This window comes from Cardiocondyla obscurior, linkage group LG09 (assembly GCF_019399895.1).
Source record: "Cardiocondyla obscurior isolate alpha-2009 linkage group LG09, Cobs3.1, whole genome shotgun sequence".
NCBI lineage: Eukaryota > Metazoa > Arthropoda > Insecta > Hymenoptera > Formicidae > Cardiocondyla > Cardiocondyla obscurior.
In genome coordinates, this window is record NC_091872.1 from 2,471,895 (window position 1) to 2,497,325 (window position 25,431).

The window sequence follows — 25,431 nt, forward strand, 5'->3', positions numbered from 1 at the left end:
AGGACACCGCCACACCTGTCGAGACGCTCGCTCTCGCTCTCGCAGGCTCCCCTCGTCCCCGAAACTCCTCGTCAGAAACCCACGCGACTCTCGCGGGAGCAATTAGACCGGAAACACGCCTTTGATAGTAACAATAAAATTCCGTAGAAAAAAAAAAAATCATGACTTTGTCACTGCGACTAGAAATCTGTTTCTGCTACCACGGCCGGAGACGAGGAATTGAATGAGTTCATTCAGGACTCCTTAACGCGATCGTTTCACGCTACCAGCACGTATCCCAGATAGCACGTCTTTAGTCACGCAAGTTGCAGGGACGATTCTTCCGGTGTATTACCTGCGCGGTGAATTTTTAACACTTTCTAAAAATCCACGTCGCATCGCCTTTAAGAGATCGGGAGTTTAGAAACGTAAGTTGAAAACTTTTCAAGCGCCGTGAATAAATCTTACGTCGGGTCGTTTTGTTTCGCGACATCCGGACCGTCGGGTTAATTCCCTATATCGAACAATGATACTCGCTGACGGATTAGCTGTTCCACGCTCGCGTTCCTAATGACGCCGTTGAATGATAGCCATCGCCGTACGGAATTTTAAGCGGCCCCACTGTTACGTATCTATGCACGAGCATCTCGCTTTGAAGTTCTTACCTCGGACTCGAGTGGATTAAGAGAGGAACGGTTGGAGGAATTCGACGCGTTGGCCGACGCGTTGAAGCGAGAAGACCGGGGAATGCCGTTCGTTGCCAGAGCGCCTACGCTTTAACGCGGACGTAAATCTTAATTTCGGCGATATTATTGTGATGGGCGTCGTTTATTCGCGCGAATAATTACCACGCCGCGTACGCAGGATACGCTTAATCCCCGACCCAGCTGTCGTCCGTTTAATTCTCGTCTATCTGGAAATTTGCAAATTAACTCTCCGATTTCATTTCTTCTTAACTAACAATTGTAAGCTCGTTTAGATCTAATTCTTTCTCATTTTTTCCAAGTTTAGTCTTCGAACAGTCGGAAAAGGACTTAATTTTTTGAAGAGAAATAATTGTTCTCTCCTTAATCCGTACGTTATCGAATGGTGAGATCCTCGTAATAACGTTGTCGTCTCGGAAATGTTATCCCGTATGAAATTATCGTCGTCGCTCGCGAGACCGACTTACAGAAATACGCTCCTCGCGTCCGAATTCTTAGAATTAGAAAAGAATAAAATGTATTGGCTGAACCGGGATTAAAGTTAATCTACATTCGCGAAAATGAACATTAGCGACACTGGCAGGCGCGCCCGATGCGACGTTAAGTGTCATCCCATATATTCGCGCCGAGAGATTACGGCTCGTAGGATGTATGGAATGCATATCCACGCGAAAACACGCCTACGCAGCAAATTTACGACGTTTTTTTTTTTTTTTTTTTTTGCAACTTAGCCACGCGAGGAACATCCATTTCGAACCGTGAGTGGTTTTCTTAATTAAACAACGCGGGTTTTAATTTTTTTTTCTTTTTCTTTTTTTTCTGTTTTTTTTTTTTAAAGATTATTAACGTTGGGACGGCTTTTTTTACGATTATCCCGGAGGCCTTCGTCGTAAATAACGGTCGCGTACGAGCGTAGAAACTATTTGCGCGCTTTATTGATTGCATTTGCGTATTTACGGCGGTATAAAAATTTACTGTGCGCTTAAATCGCGCGAAACGTCGGCCCGCATCATCGCGACTTATTGAAGATTTTATTGACGAGTTTTTTTTTTTTTTGAGTCTTCGCCGCGGCTAAGATAGCTCGAACACCTGGACAACGAACATCCGAAACTCACGTTTCGATTTCCGTTCCCTAACGTACACACGTACGTTTCAACTTTCCATCGGCATTAGATTGCGACTTGCGACATTCACGAAAAGACCTCGTGTAGGCGTTCTTTCGTAAACGGTCGTGAGCGACGAGAATATTACTGTAATCTGTCTCGCGAGTCTATTGTTTCCTTCGTACGCAATGCACAGGTATGTGCGCGACGGATTGCGATCTAGGAATTTCGTGCATGCAGCAGGAAATGCGTCTTATACTGGGAACGTTCATGCTACGATAATCACGTTTGAGTAAAAAAAAAAAACTTGCCTTATCACGCTTCAATTCTTATTTTGCAAAGGAGTCATCGTAATAAGTCGATAATAAATTAACGGAGAATGTAACATTGATATCGTCGTGTAAATTAAAGAGAAGATTAACGGGTGATCATGATAATTAAATTCAATTCAGAATGCAGGAAGATTAATAAATATAATTTAAGATACTTTATTCAAACTGACTTTTTTTTTTCTATTAATTTTTTTTTTTATTGAGCTTTTCGCGATAATTTTGTTGGAAAAGAAATTTGTTCGAATGTGAATCAATTGGAAAATAATTTCTTAACCGCGTTTTACCGATGAATGGAAGTCATCTATTTGCGTTTTTGTAACCTAGGCCGGGCACGCTAATGAACTGCAAATTCGTAACTTTGTTTTTCCGCCGTAAACGTACGACAACGTGAATGGATCTGATGAGGTGCTTTGTCGATAAACCGGCTAGTGAATGATCGTGCACCGCGCCTAATCTTATCGTAGTGGTACAAATGAACCTGTTGTTATTAGCCGTTATCACATCTTATGGCTGTGGGTCTATATTAGAAGCTCGTTAAAGCTCTCCGCGTTGAAGTTTCTCCGCGTGAAACTTCTCTCACCTGTTTGAAGACCCTTGTCAATTAACGCTGACACTTGAGCGATAATTTAACACGCTACACATTTTTTATTTTTTTATATTTTTTTTTTTTTACAAATGGTGTCTGTGATAACATCAGCTCTTCATCGAAAATAATTTCTTTTGTATATTTTTTAGTTTTATTTATTTCTGTAATTAGTTTTTTTTTACGACTTATTAATTATTAATTATTTTTGAAATATTTAGATTTGATCGAGTATTAATATTTAATTACTTTGAAGTTGAACGTAGGCGATTGTTGACTCAACGCGGTAGAGAGGAAACGAGCTCTTTTCGATGGAATTGTAGGGAACGGCATGCGACTCGTCCTTGATCTACGACTGAAGTTTCAGCGTAATTACGCCGGCAACGTGCGCACGCGTTTGCGAGCCGTTTTTTCCGTCCAGCTATATTGGAGCGACGTTTACGTGAATCGTTCGTTGAATATTCATCGCGCATTGCTCGTGCCATTTACTCAATTTCATTGATTGTAACGCAGTACAAAATGCGACTATTGAATCACAGCTCTCCTCCCCGCAATAATCAAAGCGAGTTCTTCGACAAATCCGGAATTGATTATGTCGACTCTGTTCCACCGCAAATTAAAATATACTAAGTGACTAATCCAAAAATGGAAAATAGGAAAAAATAAACTCAATAAAGAAAGCTCGATAATTTTGAGTAGGTCTAATTAGGGTCTAATTATGAAGCTCTAAAACTCAAGTGCCGTCGCGAGTGACGACGGCGAATAGGAACAAAGAATCTTCATCAGGACAATTTCGCGCGGTCACACGCGCGAGATAGAACGCTTCTCGACCTTGGGCGATCGTTAGCGACGCGCCATCAGATTTCGCGGTGATCCGCCGTAGAACAAACAACGCACGTCGAGGCTTGCACAATTTCGGCCGCGAATTGGAGCGTCCGTCATGGATCACTTAATGACGGAGCGGCTCTCGTCATCGCGCAAATATCCCGAGAGGGAGGGGAAGGGGAAGCGCGAGCGGAACGAGCGGACATGGAGGTGGAGGAGATAGGATATGGTTAGGCGTTGATGTTTCTGGGAATTTCTTTTTATTGCGTGCGCACAATAAAAAGGAAGAAAAGGAACGGCGCGCCGAGGCTCGCTCGGATGACGGCTGGCCTCTGGAATTTCAGCGTGCAGGAAATCACGCTGAAGCGTCTGTTTACTGGCCGCCGTTACGCAATCTTTGTTTGCAAGTCGGCGAAAGGCTCGCGCGCGTAAAGACGACGAACGGCGAGTTCAAACAATTACCGATTACGGAATTTCGTCCGATTTCGTTGGTTCCTCGACGCCAATGACGCAGTCCGTGATCCCGCGAATTAGTGACCGACGAGATAACAGGGAGAGATCAAGGTGGCCGCGAGAATTCGTTTCGAGCGCGATGCAAAGACCGTATATTGACGTTAAAATCCGTCTCTGTGAAACAATTAATTTTTAACGATTTGTTAACAGTTGTAATCTGACGTGAGAATTCTCAGAAAGATCTGATGCCGGCGCAGAGGATTTTATTTTTCGTATTACAACGGATACTTTTTTTTTTTTTTTTTTTTCTTTTCGGGGCGTCTTTATGATAGTCGTACTTCATTGACCTTCGGCGTTAGCGGCCGGTTTATGTAATTGGGCTTTAAATAATGATACATCACGGATACGAAGAAAATGAAACGAGCGTGGATGTAATCGGATGTCGCTCACGCAACTGGCGGAGTTGCGGTATGCGGATTTCGCCGCGAGTCGGAATGTTAAACAATATGTCCCGAAAGTGTCTGATTTCGATTTCTGCGGACGTGGCCGAACGTGTGGCGCGTCCATTCTTCTTCCCGCGGCTCTCTCGAATAATTACCGCGGCACGGCCCCGCTATTAATAGCCGTCAATTAGCGCGAATAGAGACGCGAATGTTGATCGTAGAGCAAACTTACATTGTTCGGCCCTTAATTGAATTAATCGAGAGAAACGTGCCTCGTGTGGACGCAAGCTAAATAAATACTGAGGCCGCAATTAGCGGCCTGCCTCTCGCACTTTTCCTTCCTTCCCTCGCATCGGTTGTCCTTCACCGAGATATAAAACTTACAGGCCCTTCCTTTGAATGCGAAAATTTCTCAACGGCCTCTCCTCGCGTCGTTGCAAAATCGGCGAGGAGTCGGCGATCGCCGCGATATTTCGTGCAACTTTTCGCAGGCGTTATCGCTGCCGCAAACACGAGCCTCTGTGTACACGAATGAGTCAGATCGACACGCGACGATATACCGCTTTTACGAGCGATTCTTTTTCTCTCTTTCTCTCTCTTGGATTGTTAAGCGCGTGGATATATCACGGACGGCGTGAGGCAATTCGAATAAAAGGCGTGCATCACGCCGTGCAAAAATACCTCGGCTAGAGATACGGGAGATCGCCACGGGTAATTCACCTCTCTCTCTTTTTTTTTTTTTTTTTTTTTTTTTTTCTCTCGTTGTCGCTGCGACGTAACCGATCCTGTCACAATCGTCCGTTTCTGCGGCACGTAGGGCCGTTATCCGCGTCAAGTTCCTCGCGCGAGAACTTCGAGGCACATACGTCGTCTCGCGATTGCGTACGAACTCCGTGAATGGTCGTCCTTGACGAAATTCTTTCGGCCCGTTGTTCAATTCCGCGTTGACCAATGTCGCGATTCTTACCGGCGTATCGATTCCGCTCGCGCTTTCTCTTGAAGGCGCCTCGCAAAAACCGCGCGTCGCGCATATACTTTTGACGGCGGACGCGGCGATGGGGAGAGGGTGGGTGCCTCATTACCCGACTTCAGGGACAATTTACTTAATTCCCTTTCCGCCGCGTGATTCACGGTCTCGGCGCGCCCTTGGCCTTACCGCGATTCTGTCCTACTGTAATGACGAGAGGGACGAAAGGAAAAAAAAAAAAAAAGAGAATAGAGAACGAGAGGGAAAGAGAGAGAAAGAAAAAGAGCCGAGAAAGTATCTCGCGAGAGACTCGGCTGGAACGAAGGAAAAAAAGGGTGGAGGGAAGGATAAATGAAACGCTGAACGCGTGCGCTACGCGTCGACACGGCTACGGTATGCCAAGGTTAAAGCGACTTACGGCAAGAGTTTTAACGAGCCGAGCCGACGCGCTAGCGGCCGCCGAGAAGTGCGTGGCACGCATGGGTCTGCGAATGATCGCGCGAATTTTTGTGGATCTCGTTCGAACGGCGAGCGAAAGTGCCGTACTTTCGCGTACTGCTCGGCCGTACGTTGTCCCTCGCCTCCGCGTTGTCCCACAAAACGCCGAGCGCGCGCTCCCGCGTTATGCAAACGACAAGGATTCCTGCGGACTCGGGCACGAAATCCTTCGGTCATCGGTGCGAGTTAATTGGCCCGAGGATTAATTATCCCTGAACGCGCAAAGAAATGCCTCGAACACCTAATTTCGACGGTGACTGCATCTCGCTCTTTTGTCGTTCGTATATTTATAAAACGATCGGGTTATTTGTTTAAAAAATTGTCATACAAATGTCTTTATTTGGGTGTAAAAAAAAAATTTAATTGTTATTTTCGTTCAACGTGGCACGCTTAAAATATGCATATTACGTGCTTATATACGTGACCTGTAGGTTTCCGGAAATCGGACGCCACATCCGGCGAGCATGGCGTGTCTTTCTTTTTCTGGCGAGTGCGACTTTGGGATTTTTTCGGTTGACGACTTCCTCGTACTATGTGCGCGATGCTATACACACACACACACATACAAACTACGAAAAAAAAAAAGTCATGCGACTTACCAATCTGCATGAGCTTCAGCGGAGTTGTAGTTCGGCCGGTGACTGTAACATAAAATAAAACATTAATGTAGACTTGTTAGTATGTAAATTAATGTAAAGGTAAAACTTAAATTTTTTTAAAGATTTTCTGAAAAAGAAAAAAATTTATATTTACCTAAAAGTTGCTCCGCCGATGCAGGATGCCCGTCCCGGGCCTGCTCCTCCTCTCAGATGGGACGTGTCGAGTCATCCTTCCGCGCACAAGTCACTCGCGAACACCCCGACCGTGATTTTACAATCGCGAAAATTATTCATCACTCTCGCGCGTTCCAGTCCGCCACTCGCGTTTAGAATAAAGCCAAAAAATCACGCCCGAATAACTTTGCGAAACTCCCGGAACGACCGATGAACCGGCTGCGACACGTGCTCTCCTCACACGGAGAATCACACGTGCTCTCCTCACACGGAGTATCGCACGTACTCTACTCACGCGGAAAATAGGGAGGAGAAGATAGTTCTCGTGTCGGTCGGTTTTCGTTAAACGGAAGTACGTATTAATTTCGGCACGAGCACGCGGTCGCTGTGAGTGCGTAGTACGTACGTGTGCTTCGCGCGACCGCTAGCGAAGGACAAAGCGAGAGTGGGAGTAGTGAGGGAATATACCTAGCGCGCGGCACGTAGGCTCGCACTCGCTCTCCCCCCCCGCGCCTATCTATTTGTTACTCTCGTTCGATTTAATTGTGATATTTAATTAATATGTCCAGACAAAGACGGTACTTCCACCAGGTCGTTCTCGATCTCGAAAATCGCGAAGACTGTCTTTGCCTGGACATATTAATTAAATATTAAAATTAAATCGAACCTTAAATAGGATATATATATATATATTTTTTTTTTTTTTTTTAAGAAAATAATTTTTATTGTTACGATAATATAAAAACGTTGCACGATTAATTTTTTTAATTCTGTCGCTGCTTTAATTACATTTTTTTTTTTGATAGTACAATAAGAGCTATATATATTTATTGAAGTTACATTGACTGTTACAAGATTTTTATTCCATTTTTATTTTTATTGTTGCAGGTTTACCAAACCCCAAACATTCGCGGATTGCATCGGGAACGAGCTTCCCCTCGGCTGGGAGGAGGCCTATGATAAATACGTAGGCGCCTACTACATCAATCATGTCAATCGTAAGTTTTTTCTTTTGCTATCTGATTGAGAAAGTGCCTGGGAGAACGGCCGGATACTTGCGATACGAGAAGTGATTTTATTCGGAATTTTATGTCACGTATCTGTGCCATAGCTGTGCGCGAGCGAATTTATGCACGTGTTTTCTTGCACGTTCGTTTTTCTGTTCGATGCCTTCGATTAAAATTGAGTTCGCAAAAAATAAAACATATAAATAATTTAAAAATAAATTTTGTATTAAAATAATAATTGTTAGATATTATAATTAAAGTACATTTTCCCATTAATATATTAATCGCAGCGTATACGCCTGTTATAAATTCACGATACATTGAAATGAACATTCAGCATAATATTTGATATTATATTTGATATACATTTGTATGTATGTACAATATTCGGTGTATTACGAATTCTTACAACGCGTTAAACCGCGCAGAGGTAGCGGGCGAGATAAAATGTGCAAAAAAGCCGCGGGCGACAGCCGACCTTAAAGCGCCTCACGCGATATAATATCAGTCGTAATATTCAGCATATAAATTCTTTTACAACGCGCTAAACATCGTAGGGGTGAGTTATTACACAAACAAGGTCAGGAGACCTTGCGCGATTTTGACTTGACGAATCCCGTATTCCTTTTCCCGGCGATTGAACGATACCCTGGAGCCTCCGTGCACACGTGACGTAGTACTTGCATCAAGTTTAGAGAAAGTCCGTCGTTGAAGGAGCGGAATAATAATCGATTTATTTCGTAAAATCCACGCGAAGAATATCGGCCGATTGATGAACGAGGCGAGAATCTTTGTTTCAACCGTGTCATTGGTTTTAATATTTGCAGAGACAACTCAGCTGGAAGACCCAAGGCTGGAATGGCGAGCCATTCAGGAGGCCATGCTACGCGATTACATGCAGACCGCGCAGGACGTACTCGAGGTAAGCGCCAAAAAGAATTTATCACCGCGTATTTCCGTTCGAAAACCGTTCGGGGCCCGTGAAAGCGGAATTGATCCGTCAATCCGCGCCGTGTCGATGAACCTCGCGCTATCGAGATTGAAGCGGACGTGAGGGAAAAACTGGTGGAATTTCAACGAGGGTCGACGAGGGCGGCAGGAAGTCAGCCCGTGAGAAATCATGTTATTTCCGGTCATTCGGCGTACCCCTCGTGCACCACAAGCGCGACGGCGTAGATTAACACGCGATTAACCGCGTTCCGTCCCCCTGCATGTTCCTCGGTGGGATGCGCGTATTACATATGCACGCATGCACACACACGCGCGCGCAAGCAGATTGACGTGATTATGTCGCTGGGAAACTGGTGCATTTTCCTAAGCCTTGCGAGGAGACCCTCGAAAACGATATCGCGTAACGGAGACGGCACCGATGCCTCCTTCCCGTTTTATTATAATTTCCTTACGTAATTTTTATGCAGTTTTGTTGGGAAATTGTGTCGACCCTGCGCGTGGTACATTTACACGCGTGCACACGCCGTTTACATTCTTAATACTCGTCGCGTTGCTGCGATACGTTGAACGTTTCCTCGGCGATAGTTAAAGGACCGCGGCAGGTAGCTAATTCCGAGTGGTCGCGAGCGAAGAGAGGCACTTTGGCATTCTGTCGCTGACGCCAGTCTGGACCCGCGCCGGAATGCTCCTTACGTCACGCGCAGTTGCGTTACGAATTTTTGATGGAATGTGCAGGTCAGAGAAGGGAAGGGGGAAAGAGAGAGCAAAAAAAGGCGTGAGAGAGGAGGAGAAAGGGAGGAAGAGGTACCGGCTTTAATCCGAGAGCAAACGAAAGATACGATAATAATATTTATCGACGGCGGTGGCGGCGACGACGCGGGTGCCGGGCGGGCGGGGAGGAATGTCGATGTACGGTATATTTATTTCGGGCGAAATGCTGCGGCCATGATGTCATCGTCGATTTTCGAGAGATTACCTATGTGGCTCAGGCCGTGCACGATTCTAGTTTCGGGATCCCTTGCGAGGTTCGAGAGAGAAAGAGAGTCTCTCCCGCCGTCGTGGTCCGTCGTCGTCTCGTCGTCTCGTCGTCGACAGCTGCTCTCCCGTCGTGACGCGCGACGTGAAATTCGCCCGATCTCGAAGAAGGAAGATATTTCAGCCGATTGCACAAGAAATATTCTATATTTCCCTTTTTATCGTGCGGTTGAAATAAATCGATTAAAACGTCGCTCGCTGATGGGTTTCTTTTTCCTTTTTTTTTAAGACTGAGATCTTGGTAATAAACTTAAAAAAAATTAATTTCTTGTGAAAAATACATAAAATATTCGCAGATAAAAATATTTTGAAGTTATAACATTTTTATTTTAAGCTTTTTTTTTACGTCGAAGTAAAAGGTGTAATTTTCTTGTTGTAGTATAAGAAGGAAAAGAAAAATGAATGTGTAAATAAGGTAACTGGATGAAAATATAGACTAGGATATTTGCGGAATTCTTTTGGTGGGAAATAAGAGTTGGGTGCATTGTAGAAAATACAAGCTGACAAAGCGGGCAGCTTATTATGTAGAGGCTTATGTTCTTAGGGAGCTGACTTCCTTTTCAAGTGAGAACACTTATTATTGATAATGATTAAGGGACCGAAGTTGAGATCTTGAAAGTGCACTGCATTTGTTTGAAATACTTGATTTTCGTATATCAGAAGGCTTGAAACGAGCCTGCGTGGCTATTTTAAAATTTCGGTATATAGAAGGAGAAATTAAATCGCCGTGCTTACATCTCTGTACCGGATAAGGCACATTTGTCCTCCTAAATTGGGCAAATTTCACGCTGTGCAGCCACGCGGAAAAGTTTGCAGACTAAACTGTTTCTCGCGTTTACGCACATTGCACGTACCTCTTTTTACGGAGTCTCGTATAGCTTCGAAGAAAATAAACTCAGTGTCTTAATTATCTCTTTATCACTCTCTTCTTATCTAAAAAAAAAAAAAAAAACGTAAACGTTAGCTGTCAATGTTAATGCGTGTGATTTTTTAAAAATATAAATTTTTACGAAACTGAAAAATATTCGGATTATTAGATTATTTTTGAGATTTTCTCGAACAGGAATTTTTTTTTTCTTTTTTAAAGACGACGATTTGAGATCTCAAAAGTGACGATTAATCTCGGAATCATCGAACTTATTGACCGTCTCACTTTTTTCGCGGTTGTCTCTTTTCCTCCAAGGGTCGAAATCTCTAGCGGCCATTTTAGTTTAATTGCGGAACTTCGAGTGCGAAGACGCGTTGCTAATCGCTCCGCAATTACGCGTATTTTCGACCGCGGATAGGACGCTCTCGCATTCGAATACGTGTCGACGTCGTAGACTCGGTAACGAACGATCATTTTCTATACTCCTGTCATTCCACTCATCGTTCTGCGCTTCGTTTCGTGCCTCGAAAAAGTGCTTCGGAAAGAAAGGGTTATGTCGCCGGCGGAGCGCACGGAGCGTCCAACCTGAATTGCGCTGCGCATTCGGCATTACCAACCTGCTTCACTCGTCATCACCTTAAGCGATATTCAGCGAGTTCTGCGACCGCCACTGTCAGAGCGTGTGATCTGCATCTCGTCCGTTTTTTGTCCGAAAATTGATCGAAAAATCGAAGGTGAACTCTTGGACTTCGTTGTACATCGTAACCAGTTTATTGTGTCGAGATCAAGGACGACCCGAAGGAAGAATCCGGCGGAAGTAAATTTATACAACAAATGATCGTTCGTCGCGCTTCTTAATTTTAATCGTAAACATTCGCCGCGATAATCCACTGTCATTTTTACGGTCGTTCGTCTCTCGAGTGATAGTGTTAGTGATAGTGATGGTGGACCATAAAAAAAAGCAGAGTAATATAGTGGCTAGTGATATAAAGTACTACAACACGTCAGGATAATCCAGTCATATAAGGATAATACTGTCATAGAAGGAAGGAAGGAAGGAAGGATGTCCAATTTCGTCGGCCGTGAATCACTCAATTGTAAATATCCAAAAAATTAATATTAATAATTAATTAATGTTGAAACTCAATAACGCGCGCGGGGCGCGCGCTCTGTAATCTCTGCTGTGATATAAAAATAATCTTCGAATGAAATTTCCATTCGTTACAATTTCATGAGCTCTACTTCTTCTTACGCGGCGTTAATTTCGAAATTTCAAGCCGCTGAGGTATGTTAGGAACTTGGAGCATTCGTCAGAGCCTTTCGCGCTTTTATTCCCGCTTTTATAGTCGCGGGATTAAGCAACTCGAGATCGCTGACCGTGCGGCACAATGGTCAATAATTTATCGTTTGCGTCATTGATCCATTAACCAGTTTATTGAGTTTCTAGCGTCTATAAAATCCACCGCGTTTCGAGTGCGAGCGTGTTTATTGGGGTAAACATGTTTACGCGAGAGTGGTGCGCGCGTCCTCGGCCGGTGGATACATCCTTTCGCGTCACAAATTAACAAGCAACGCGGTATAATCCTCGCGTTCGTATGTATGCGTGGGAAATAAGATATCCAAACCCAGATCGCTGCCAAGAGATAATGTGTGGGTTCTTACATTCTTAAAATTCTTGAAATATTCCGAGCAACGTTCCCATCAAAGATACACAACGCCGATACGGCCGCGGAATTTTTTTTTTTTTTTCCTTTCACACATTTCTCAAAACTCACGGATAAGAGACCGCGGATTTCCCTTTTGCCTTTTTTTTTTTCTTTTTTTTTTTCTTCCAATTTTCCACGATAAATAATTTATAAAGCACATTCTTGCTCAATCGTTGCCACTCGATTCAAAGAGCACTTTTTTTTTTATATAATCGGAATTTCAAGGCATTACCGCGTAGCTCGCAAAGTACATTTTATTATCGCTAACTCTTCGCCACCTTTAATTTCACGCTGAATATTTTCGAAAATTAATTTTGCCCCAAGACCCTGAGTTGTCATCTTTAAGATAACATGTTTTCCTTAACGAGACGGATATATTTTTTTTATCGTCGATTGCGCATTTTTTTCGCGATGGGCCCTTTTCGTTCTTTCGGGAAAAACGCGCGCGGCAGACTTTTTTCGCGGATGCGAAATTTTATTTTCACGCTAAATCACGGTGCTTGGGAGTTTCACGTGAGGGACTCCGAGGAACTTCGCGGCTTCCTTCCTTGGGAGTTTCACGCGTACCTACATACGCGCCGTACGCATACGGTGCGTACATGCACGCGTGCGTGCACACTCTCGCGCGCGAGCGTAACGCGGAGAGCCGGGGCTTGCATTCCGATGCAAATAGCCCTCTCCGCCGCCCGTTCTCTTCTCTCTTTCTCTCGCTCCTCCCGTCTCCTCTCCGGCAGCATGCCGAGACTCTCCGCGCTCGTCCAACAACGGATAAACCGTAGGGTCAGTAGCGTCTCATCGCGTTTCGGCGCAGCAAATCTTGCACGATGGAAATTTTGCCGTTTCGATGACGCAAGAAGAATCCGGTTAACTCTTACGCACGCGAGCGGGAATATTATTGCGATTTTATACTTAATGATTTTCTGCTCTACTTAACTTTAAAACTTTTTTTTTTTTTTTTTTTCCTTTTTGTTATTATTTTAATTCAATTTTTTAAACGTAGTATTTCGAGCATATTGTTTTAATCGACGTATGTTTCTTTATTATTATTGTTTTTTTCTTTCGTAAATTGTCGGGTGGGTTTTATTTAATGTATTTTTTCGACTTTGCATCAAGCCGAGGGAAGTCGTTTCTTTTCCTTCCTTCCTTCGACGGAATGACATAGATATGGATGATTCAAGTGTTTGTCGCCGATGTATTTCAGTTGATTCGCACATAACATTGAAATTACTCCCATGCGTACATGTCGAGCGAATCTGCACGTGATACTTTTGTGCAGCATAATAAATCAATAATATCTGAGTCAACACGGCGTCATTGAATTTATGAGCAAAACGGGAGCAAAACACATCTCGCGCGATTCTTATATTTAGCCATTTTATATTTCCCCCCTTCTTTTTTTTATTCCCGACACCGTCGGTATTTTTTTTTTTTCCAAAATTTATGATTTGTAATATTTTTCGGGTATACGAAACGATATACTTTCTTTCGCTTATTGCCGAGATTTATTGCATTTTTATTTCTCGTATAATTTTTTTTTTCTCTCTACGACAATATTTTTTCAGAATTTATGCTTGAAATGTGAATAGAATACATTTGGAAGATTTATCGGTCGTGTAGATTAAAGAGAAATTTAATTCGCAAACGGCGCTTTACGGCGTCACATTTTCGTGCCCCCGGCCGGCGTGGCTCGCGAGAGGATTGTGACGTAACCGTCAGGAATTTTGAAAGTTTAGATAAGAATTCGCGTAGATGATTAACCTTGATTGAAAGAGCTTGCCTGAAGTTACGCCATTGCACCCCGGTCTCTTTGCTCCGCTACCGTTGCCGATCGGAATTAGCTTCGCGAAAAAAAAAATAGAAATAAAAAAAGAAAAAAAGTAACGCGGTCGAAATTGAGCAGCGTTAAAAATACGGACAATAAGCAGAAACGTAAATATCTATTATTACCCGCGTATCCACCTTCTGGACAAGACGGCTATTTGTTCCTGGAACTAATCGCTCCACGGGATAATGGCATTTCAGCGTCTAGCGGTATCGCGTCTATGTACGATGAATGATTAGTAAAACCCATCCTCGAGTACTGAATAATTACCAAACCATAAATCTCGCGTTCGTTCCGTACGCGATCGCGGCTTATCTCAATCCGCGATTTCTACGGCACTCGCAGGCGTTTTCAAGACGTGAGAACGGGAAAAATTTACAGCTTCCAATCTCGTGGCGCACGAGGAAAAATATCAATGTCTTCTTAACAACGGACACTCTTCCTTTGACACTTGGCGCCGAGTAATTATGACATAACGTTATTTAACGATCAACACGTGATTGTAAGATTGTAATTATAAAATAATCTTTTCGGCTATATTGAGCAGCATTCCTCGACTGTAACTAAGAATTAAAAACGTTAAGGCAAATAAATCTGTCATTTATATTTAAAAAAGAAAAAAAAAAAAAAAAAAATTAGTTACGACTCTTTCTCGCCGGCACTAATACACGCGGCAAAGTAAATCGGGATTTTGCGGTGAAAGTATCAATACTCTAGTATCGTGGTATCGCCAACATCCCCGTAATCCGTCGAGAGAGAAAGACTTGGAAAGTCTGGGCGACCTCGCGGTCCAGGAATTCCACGAATTTCGTGCGCCGTAACGTAAGAGCGTCCCTGGCTCGAATCTGACATTTTTCGGACGGACAGACGGACAGGTCGCGCTTTGCCTGGTTTTGTCGGCCTCCTAGAGGCGTACGGGCCCCGTTTCTTACACCTCCACCCCGCCGTGTGCTGCGGGCCCGGTCCGGGGCCACGAGAGGAGGCGCGCAGCATCCCGCTCTTCTCTTTCTCTCTGCTTGGACTCTCTCCCCACCGTCCTTCCTCTTTCTTTCTTTCTCTCTTTTTCTCTCTCTCTCTTTCTTTCTTTCTCTCTCTCTTTCTCTCTCGGCCGGCTCTCCGTGATGCCCCGTCGAGAGGCAGCGAGATGCCAGAGGAATGTTAATTGCCATTTATTTTTGCCCGCTCGGCCCGTACCGCTCGTCGGCTCTCTCGCGCGGACAGATACAAAACCGATTATGACACCGCCGGAGGAAACTGCGAATGCCTCGATGCCGTAAATCATATCGCGGATCTCGTTCGAAAGCGCAGGTGCCCCGGACTTTGTTCGTTCTCCTCTCCACACCCGTTTCTGCCGGGTCCGTTCATCTCGATCCTTTCCGCCCGCCCGTTTGTCCGGCCGATCGATCGAATCGATCGGGGGAATTTCATTCTTTCGGCCGGCGTGTACGCGCGCGTCGCGTACGTTTTTTTCCCCCGCCGTCGGGACTCGTTTCCCGCTTGATGTTTCAACTTACGTGTGTCTCCCGCCTCCCCAGCGCGGCCGCCGTTCGCGGCTGCCAGCGTGAATCGCCCGTGTGCCAATGTTTCCCAATTTAAACCTTTTATTTCTGGCAAAAAATTCCGGGAAACGCACGAGATGCAGCCCGGGCGGCTGCCAAACCGCGGTGCGTGCACGCACGCAGGTACGGCGCGAAAAATAGCTCTTTTATCATCTTTCATATTGGAACTCGGAAACTTGAGGGATTCCCGGGAAAAGCCGTTCGCGTCGTCGGTTACGCGGGCTCGCACGTTATTTCGCCGTTTCGCCGAGACCCGATCTTTCTCCCGGGGCCGTCCGGGTGTAAGTTTAAAGCGCGGCAGGTAGAAGAAGTCGACGGCCAGCCTTGTCGTCCCGGCATTCTATCGGTTCTCCAAATCGCGCTCGATGCCCGCGCGCGCGCGCGGGTCCAGGAGGGTTGATCGCGGGTTTCGGGTTGACAGCCACGTCACGCGTTCCCTCGTCACTGACCAGACCCAATGATCCGCTGCACGAGTGTTCCCGGGACCGACGAAACGGGAAACGTCGCAGCGGCTCCTCTGCAAATAGGAACCGGCTCGGCCGTCTGACCTGTTGCACTCGAGACGCAACCCTGACAGGTGTGACGTTTTCCGCCCCGCCGGAGCTCGGGCCTCGGCGTATATCGGGCGGAATGTATCGAGTACAAATAATTGCATTTCCGAGATTATCCGAGGATTAACGTCGAAAATTGGGCCGCTACGCGTGAACCTCGAAGGAAGCTGTACGGCGGGACACCTTCGCCGACGTCTGGTCAGATTTGTTGCTCGGAGTTTATCTTATTGGATGACGATTGAACTCGCACTTTTCTCGAAGTCACAGACGAGACCGAGGTCTTTATCAGAATGCTAGATACATCTTCCGCGTGTCCACGTAATGCGCTACGTGTTTTATACGTCCTCGCGACGATTCGAATTCAATAATTCCAAGTCATTGACATTGCTCGTCGACGAGACTAATAGTCCTTACCAATTTCTGCTGGCGCCAGTGTTATAATTAATTACTGATTATATACACGTGTCGCGTACTTTTAACGACCACGGACGACGGAACTTCTGTTATACATCACTCCGAGCGATGAATATGCATCACCGTAGATGAACATCGTCAGATACGATCGCTATCTACTCGCATAAATAAAAATCGTCGATAAATTCCACCTGAAATAAATTGCCGCGTGTCGATTTGATTTTCTAAAGATTTTATTTGACAAAAAAAAAATAAAAAAAAAATAAAATAAAACCAAAGCCTCGCTTACTTTGTTATCCGAAAGTTATTAACGCGCGATTCGGTCCGAGCTTGAATTGGCTAACGAATCTGTCATTGACGGGACATTCGGCCGTTCCGCGAGGCACGTACGGTCCTCTCGTCGTCGACCACGACCGACGTTCGCAAAATCACTCGGGACGAATTCTCGGTAGCGCGGTATGCAGAACGAACGGACGAACGCGGCGGGAACGAGCGGCGCTGGAATTCGATAAATGTGAAAGCAGATTCGTTCTTTGTAACTGGATCTCGGCATACGCCGCGTCGAGCATTGTGCCCGGCTCGTCTCACTTTTTTTTTTTTTTTTTTCCTTTTTTTTTTCTCCCCCCTCACACGCATTGAAAGCGCACATCAGAGATGTGCATTTATATGCCGCGGCGTTCCAGTTCGATTTCTGCGTCGCGACTTATCACGCGCGCGATCGGCGATGCCCCTGCGAAAGAATGCTCCGGCGACGCGTGCATAACAATCGAAGCGCATTCCTTATACCCCGCATACGCGCTACGCGGAGTTTCTATTGTTAACGGAATCTGTCACCTCGAGGCAAGGTTTCTCTATCGCAATCGCCGGCCGCGCTGCCGATGGAATAATGAAGAGTACGCTTGACTTCTGAACCTTGAAAGAGGCGCGTTGATCTTTACCAATTTTTTTTTTTTTCTTTTTTCATTATTATTATTTTATTTTTTTCTGATTGCATTTTCTCTTTCCGCGTGAAATACGTAATAAGTATCTAACCGCGGTTTCCGGCAAGGTGGAAAGATAACGAGAGAGTACAATTAAAGCCCGCTGACGTTAGAGTCCCCCCTGAGTCATTCGCGCGTCACGCTTCCAATTTCGAAGCGTTTCTGACAGATTGTTCGACTGCTCGCCGATTCATTCCGAAATAAAAATCGATCGGTCTGATAGCCCGGGAGATTCTGTACGATCGCCTGTGTGCCACTCGATGTAGCGTGGGTCGGCTTTAGGACGGTGACTTGGCAAGCGGCAAGCAGACAAGCAAGCGAGGGAACAGGCAGGCAAGCCGGGCAGGCAGGCAGGCAGACCAGGCAAGCAAGCAGGCAGGCAGGCAGGCAGGCAGGCAGGCAAGCAAGCAGGCAGGCAGGCAAGCAGGCAGGCAGGCAAGCAGGCAGGCAGGCAGGCAAGCTTACTACGAGAGATTGGAATGTCTCCCGTCCTCTCGAATCCGCCCTCTCCGCCGCCGCTGCTGGCTCTCCTCTCGACTCTCTTCCCCGCTGTTAGGTCCATCGGCTCCGCGTCGAGGTTGGCGATCGGGCGGGAGAGAGGAGCCTTAACGCCGTTCTTTCGAGCGTCAATACATCGCGAAGAAAAGATGCCGGTTCCCCCTGGATCCCTGTCGTTTTAGTCCCTCTTTTCCCCTCCCCCCTTCCCTTTGCCGTTGCTCCCATCGGATATTTCGCCCTTTCTCCATCTCCCCTTCTCTCCCGTTTCTTCCTCGCGACGTCCTCCACAGGCTCCCTCCTGTACCTCTCGCCTTCCCTCGCCCTTTCTCTCTCTTTCTCCCTTTAATCCGCTCGTCTCTTTTATTTTTCCCGCTTGTCTCTCTTTCTCCCGGTCTCGCGTAACTCGCACCATGGGACCCTTTTGGCATGGTGGCTACCGGTGTTACGCTCTCGTAGGGCCCCCAGGCGGTCCACGAAGTGACGCCACGGAGAGCCACGAGGACTGCCGAGGGCGAATGGTCGCGCCGGGATGAGCGGATACGCTACCGTCCGTCGCTTCTCCAAACTCGCCGAGATGATGCTTCTTTCGCGCCGCCGGGGATGCTGGCCCCGATCTTTTATTTCCGCTGTCGAATATTTCGACACGGACGTCTCTCTTACTTACCTTTTCAAAGACACATTCTCGAAAAATGTATTTTCGAAACCTTATTTATCGCGGGCACGTGTGCTCCTCCGGGCCCAGAGTACGCTGTAGTATCTTCGTGTAGGTCGCCGTTGAAAGAGAAAAAGAAAAAAAAAGATTTAAAAAAATAAAGAATTATCGCGGTATAATGTTACAAGGCAGCGTGTAAAAAAAAAAACAGACGCCGAAAACGTCACAGTCCTTATCTTGTTTTGCTGCTCGGCTAATTTCGGACGAACCGAGCGAAGATTAATACCGATACAATTTCGCTGAGTTGATGTTCATTAACGATACCGAAAGCATCCGATAATGAGCCCCGAGTTGAAGCGCGACGTTTGTAAAGGCCTGCCTCCTCTTCTTACGTATTTTTAGCGGCGAAAATTAGGCTCAGCGAAATTGCATCGGTATTCTTGAAATCGAAAACTTGGTAACGTTCATTCAGATAGACACGAAGATATCAAAGTTATACGCTATTTTATTGCCATTAAGTATCACGCTCTTTATGTTTTAAAAGCCTCGTTGGATATTTTTATAGTGATTTTTCAAGGCTCTTCAGATTATCTCTCTCTCGTTTCCGAAATCGGATGCATTCGTATTCCCGATTTGAGCTCACTCGCACCACGCGGTCTTTTTCTGCACATTCGCTCGGCTTCCCGTTCCTCCACAATTATTTTTGTCTTTCCCAGGAGGTGAACCGAGGGCATGCCGCGAAATTCCCACGTGCTGCCGGGGCGGAAAGAATTCGACTCGTTCATCGGTATCTACCATCCGCAAAGCGCTGTTCTTATCACGCTTTCCTCGCTCCCTACGCCCGTTTTGCTTTTACTTCTTCAAGCTTACCGAACTACATGCTCGGTCCATCGAAACCCGAGTCTACCTTTGCCGTGTTTTATTCAGACGAATAAAAGCTAACTTTTTAGAAACAAAAGTTTATTAAAAAAAAATTTGTAGACGCATATTTTTTTTATTATATGCCATTCTTATCGTTTAAAAATGTGACTTAACAATTTGAAATAAGAAAATCGAAGCATTAATTATTTAATGCAAATGTTCTTTTTTTTTTTTTATTTAAAGGCTACTCGAGTGAAAATTACCTTTTCGCACTTTGGTGTGATTATTTCCAAGTTTCATATCTTTCTTTCTCTCTTTTTTTTTTCTTTTCTTTCTTTCTTTCTTTTTTTTTACGATACCGCGCGAAATTCTCAAATAATTTTTCCATTTTGAAATTAACTGCAGAGATCGGCCGTTTGTGTTGGCGTGGCTTTTCACATTCCTGCGTCTCTTCTCTCCTCCAGGGACAAACAATGTTAACGACCATACGAAGGGATCGGGATTCCATCTCCACTGGGCGATACATAAATAGACCTACGCTTTTACCCGAAGACCAGATATATGCATACTCGTATTATTCTTCCTTTTTGTACTCGACTATTTTTAGAGATCCGACGGAATTTCACGCTTCTGTCCCGCTCCCGCACCCATCGCTCTCCATGCCCTCTCGCTTTCTCGAGCTCCCTTTGATGCACCTCTGTCTCCACGTCTCTTTATAGCGCGTCATGCTCCCGCTGCAGTTCGGATTTTTGGAACGTCGCAAGCGTGGTCTCGTTAGATATGCAAAAGGAAGCCGAGGAATTTCCCTCCCGGAGTCCTTTTTGCTTTCCCCGAGTCAAGTCATCGGGAAGTTCGCGGTAGCAGCGGGCTTTTGCCAGTTTCGAGTTTATTTAACTCCGCTTCCGTGTAGATTCTATAAACGCCTTTAGAATTATGAGAATTCCTGACGCTAGGTCTCCAGATATTTCAAATATTTTTGATCCTCCCACGATTGAAAAAATATTTTCGCACGAGGAATAGACCAAGATTCTTTTTTCTTTCTTTTTTCTAATTATTATTTCTTTGAATAATTTCAACCGAATCCAGCGTTTATATTAATTATTAATATCAAGCTGATTTATCAGACTTAAAATAATTAAGCGACGCGAATAAATGCGCGTTAATTTTTGTTTAAAATTTTATTTAAAGCCGAAGGTTGATTTGTACTACATCGAACAATATTGAATGCGTCTCCTCGAATTCTCATGCCTGGGGAATACTAAAGTTTATCGGTGGTTTAACCTCCGGAGGGGTTGACCTTAGATGCGATCGCCGCGTGGACCACAGCCAGAGTTCGACGTCCGGCTAGAGAAATTGTATCATCGGCGGCGAACACGTAGGACGCTTATCTTCGCGATGACATTCACTGGATCGGTTTATGCCGCGGCGTGTAATTTGTTGCCAACCGATTCGACCGGATCAAGCTCGCTGGATTCTTGCTGACGTATTTATGCGCGCGTACGTGTGCCTCGTCGCGCTTTATTCGAGCGCTCGCTGCTCGTATACCGAAAGCATCAGCAGTTTCCGCCGTGCGTATACGTGCACATTTCTTGGCTATCAGGCAAGCGCATTTTCGCGCGGCATAATGTACACGTGGGCAGACTCGGCAAGCGGGCGAAAATTGAGTCACGACCGGCTGCTGCTATCTTATCGAGGCTTGGAATGCGCGAGACGCGATTATTGGGACGCTACGGCCGCGATAACAAGCGCTACGCTCCAAATTCGTATCCGGCTACTTGTCCGTTCGCCCATCCACGAAAACCCACGTCTCGGAAGGGCCGTCACGTTATCCCTCCGCGTGTCGCGTCGGTCACACGACAGTTCCTCGAAGGTGACGATTATTCTAGCGAACGCGTTGCTTCACAACTTGAGACTATTGTTCTAGCGTCCGACGCGTGAAATCTCTGTAATGCGATTCGATGTTACGACATTATCTATTGTCAGGCGATTATATTGGCCGCGCATAGAGCAACGGAAATAATCGAGAAATGTTATCTTTATAAACATGTCCGGCGTATCGCCGTTTGATCTTCGATCTCTCACTTGTCTGTCCGACGTGCATTTAACGGCAGATTCTTTGAAATCCATATCTTCCTCGCGGAAATGTCTGGATGTTTATAGCTTTCTGACGTACGTGCGGTTAGAAAAGTGAATGATTTTTCGGGAGCGAAACGACTTTGGAGAATCGAGTTGACTGTCGAAACGATACGCAATTAATTTAAAATCAAATCTAGGTGCGAAGATAGATTGGGAAATTGAAGCAAACGACGATTTTTATTTTTACTAGAGTTTCCAATAGAAATTTGGACAGGCCAAGAAGTCAGTTATTAAAAAATAATCGTGACTCTGTTTTTTTTTTCCGTGGGAAAGTAATACGTTTACGAGAAACGAAGATCGGCATTTCCGTATTCGAAAAAAAAAAAAAAAAGGAAAAAAAAATCCGTATCGCGATAGCCGAGCTGCTTAGTGCGTTGGTTCACGTCGACGCGGTATCGTTTATCACGGCTCTATTTCTGTGCGGCCGTGACGCCGGCTATCACGTTAAATTCCCGGAAATAAGAAGTCTGTTGCGCGACGATCTTCCCGCTGAACGCGCTGTCGAAGATAGTCCTTGACGATGTTTTGACGTCGCGTACACCTTGATAAGGCGGCTCGCGGGAGGACTCAATATAGCACCCGACAATCATCCCGGTGCTCGGGATATCTGATCTCAATTTCTCCGAAAACCGCGGCCCACGGCGAGGGCTATACGCATTCCCGGCATGAAAGGGATTCCGATCTCCTTCGTGCGATCACGGGCGCTCGAAATCGTGCGTGGTATTCAATGCTATACGAGTAACGAACCTGTGGATACTTTCCCCGAGATCGCGTCTCAAATAAGCGCGACAGTAAAAATTGTTCACATACATATTTCATAGCTAGATTTTTAGAAATTCCGATTAAATCGTTGGATTAATAAACGATGGCGTAATAGGTCGTGTTACTGCATCGTTTTGCTGTGTAATATTTATTACATCGTCTTTGGTGATATAATATTGTATTAATACTTCATAGTCTCGTGTTTACTAAAGATAAAATGTGTGAAATAAATAGATAAAAAAAAAATGTCGAGGAGAAAAAAAAAAGAAAAAGATAATTCTTTATTGTGTAATATAAATTTGCAGATGAAATTTCTTGGAATTTACGTGAAGTTATCGAACCGATAAGGTGGAATATTTAGCGATGAGTAATTACTATTAAGCTATTTTCAGGATTGATGTATGATAGACGATAGGAGTTGTTATTAACGATATTAATTGTTATGGTCAATTCAAAATAATTTCCGCCTATAAATTCTACGGTCGCTATAGTCGATAAATGCCTGAAAATGCAAATACATATAACTTTACAACGCAATTGTCGAAAAATGCGCTCGAACGAATGACTCGAGGATCACGTCTTTATCATCAAGGACGATTCGAATTTTTTGTAATACCTATATCGCGCTAGATAAAGCAATCTTCGTGAATGAGACACATCAGAAAATCGTGATAAGGATAAATTCTGAATAACGGCCTTGCCGAGAATGCATCGCGCGTTCGCGGATACACCGGGAAAAATCCACAGAATATAACTTTATTTAACTTTGTCGTGTCGTTCAATTTTTTTTTTTTTTTCTTTTTTTTTCTTCTCTTTTTGAGACTATAAAATCGTCTTTCTTAAACGTTGTTCTTTCTCCTGATAAAGTCTAATTTCAACCCGAGCATAATGAACAGGAAATTCGATAAATGTGGAACGTGCTGTATATAATAACTATATCCTATTGTTTCCTCGCGGAGAATATTTCTGCGACGTGCACGTCGCGCATTCTATATATTTCCCCACGAGGGAATATTTTCAGACAGTTCCCGTTCTCACAGCATATTCTCAGCAAATTTTCTCAGAACGTTCTCGTTCTCGCTTCGCATCGCGGGCGATAAATCATGGCACTTGTTGAGCAAATGTTACAACTTGCCGCGACGACAGCTCTAATGTTGAAAGAATGGTAATCCGTCGGAAATTATTATGCATAGACTGCCGTATTCCATTGTCCCGATCGATGTATCTATCAGACGATATGAGTTACATTGATGTGTTTATGTGACGAGTAATGGTCGATGTACAGCCACATCTAACAATGCAGCAGACAGATCGATCAAAAAGAGCCATTAGCAAATCAACGAAACATTCCTTTGCGAGTGACGTCAATTGTTTCGCGAATTCGCTAACTTTGAGCTGCACTTGAAGCGCAACGTCTGCGAGCTACGTTGCACGTTCACTTACGAATAGTACAATTAATTAAATTTCGAATTATAAAAATTTACTTCATGGAGTTTTTTTTTTTCTCGGAATTTGTTGAGAAATTTTTCTCAAAAACAAAATGCTTATTTGATTTCGGAAAGAGGAAAGGAAAATGGAAAAGGAATACGTTATATTAATGCAAATACGTGTCTTGAAAGTAAACCGCGGTTATTTGAGACGTCCCTCGCGAATGACGCGCCACAGAAAAATGCGAATCTCCCTTCGTCGATCGCGTTTGATTTCTCCCTCGCCGTCTACGCGGCTTTCCGCGATTCTTCGGGAGTTACGACCTTTTACCTCCCGCGCCGTGGAGCAGCTTCTTTTGCTTCTCCCGCCGCTCGGCCGTGCCGCGACGTAACGAGTTATCGGTAGGTACACTCCGATAATAGCATCGCATTCCATTCATATCAGAATCTCTCGGCGGCCGGCCTGCCACCGCAGGCCGCCTCTCACTCACGTACGCACGCACGCACGCACGCTTGTGCGTGCATATCTCGCGGAGAACCGGAGACGGATGTTCACGAGACGATGAATAAAAGTTTCACATCCGAGACTTTTCTCAGGCAACGATAGCAACGGCACTTTCCTTTTGCGCGATGCTTTTCTCTTATCGACGCGGCGAGACGCTTTTGTAAACGTGATTAATTAGGCGACATACCTATTTATACGTTCGCTCGAATATTTTGCCGATTAAGCTCGCAATTAAGAACGAGAACGGGCGGCAAGGCAGAAATAGATTAAACGGGGGCTTTAACGAGACGGTCTCGTGATTAAACGCCTCGTGCGTGAGCGTCGCGCGGCCTATCGCGCCGCGTTTTTATCACGCACTCTTGCATGCTCGAGCTAATTTCGAGCGTGAGTATTAAGGGAGAATAATCGACTTGAAGTTCTGCTGCTTGCAGTTTCAGAGTCTTAGCTTTCCGGCGCGTTGTCGACGGGGGGGAATTTTTGCCCCGCACCTAAGAGTCGAACGGCGTCCGCGTAAAAGAGAGAGCAATCCCTTCGTTCGCAGTGTTTTATAATTTTAATTGCCGCGTAATCCTGCGCCGAAACGAGCGTGATTCATGCGAGGCGCTAGCATTTCGCGCGAGCGAGAGTTGCGAGCGGTGGTGTCTTCACGCAGAGCCACGTCGTTGCAGATACGAGTCGCGAGCGCGTATACGCGCGCGCGAGCATGTGTGTGCCAGTAAACGCAAAATGCACCGAGAACTTTCCCCGGCAGGAATTCGTTAAATCTTGCCGGTATCTGGCCGATAAGGTAACGGTGTTACCGCGAATATACATACCGGGTGTCCCGTCGGCGCGATAATCTACTGCGAAATTTCTCGCGATTACGATCGACCGGAGCTACGATCGCACGGAGCATCGGCGCGGCCCGGCGCGATAGGGCCTTTATCCGCGCCCATCGCATTCGACTCGAGTGGATCTTTTCTCGATGCTGTAATTCCGTAGGAATTTAATCGCCCGCGCATCTCGCGAGTTGTCGCTATTACGCACTTGTTTGTGGC

The 25,431-nt window shown here is 45.3% G+C and overlaps 1 protein-coding gene across 1 annotated transcript in view; it reads left to right on the top strand.

Annotated features, from left to right (window-relative positions):
• The window catches only part of Kibra (WW and C2 domain containing protein kibra), a 53,471-nt gene that overhangs the window by 10,304 nt on the left and 17,736 nt on the right, over positions 1-25,431 (top strand). Inside the window, exons 2-3 of the mRNA XM_070661831.1 lie at positions 7,549-7,658; positions 8,495-8,589. Coding sequence (XP_070517932.1) covers positions 7,549-7,658; positions 8,495-8,589 — 205 coding nt within the window. The remainder of the gene's footprint in view (positions 1-7,548; positions 7,659-8,494; positions 8,590-25,431) is intronic.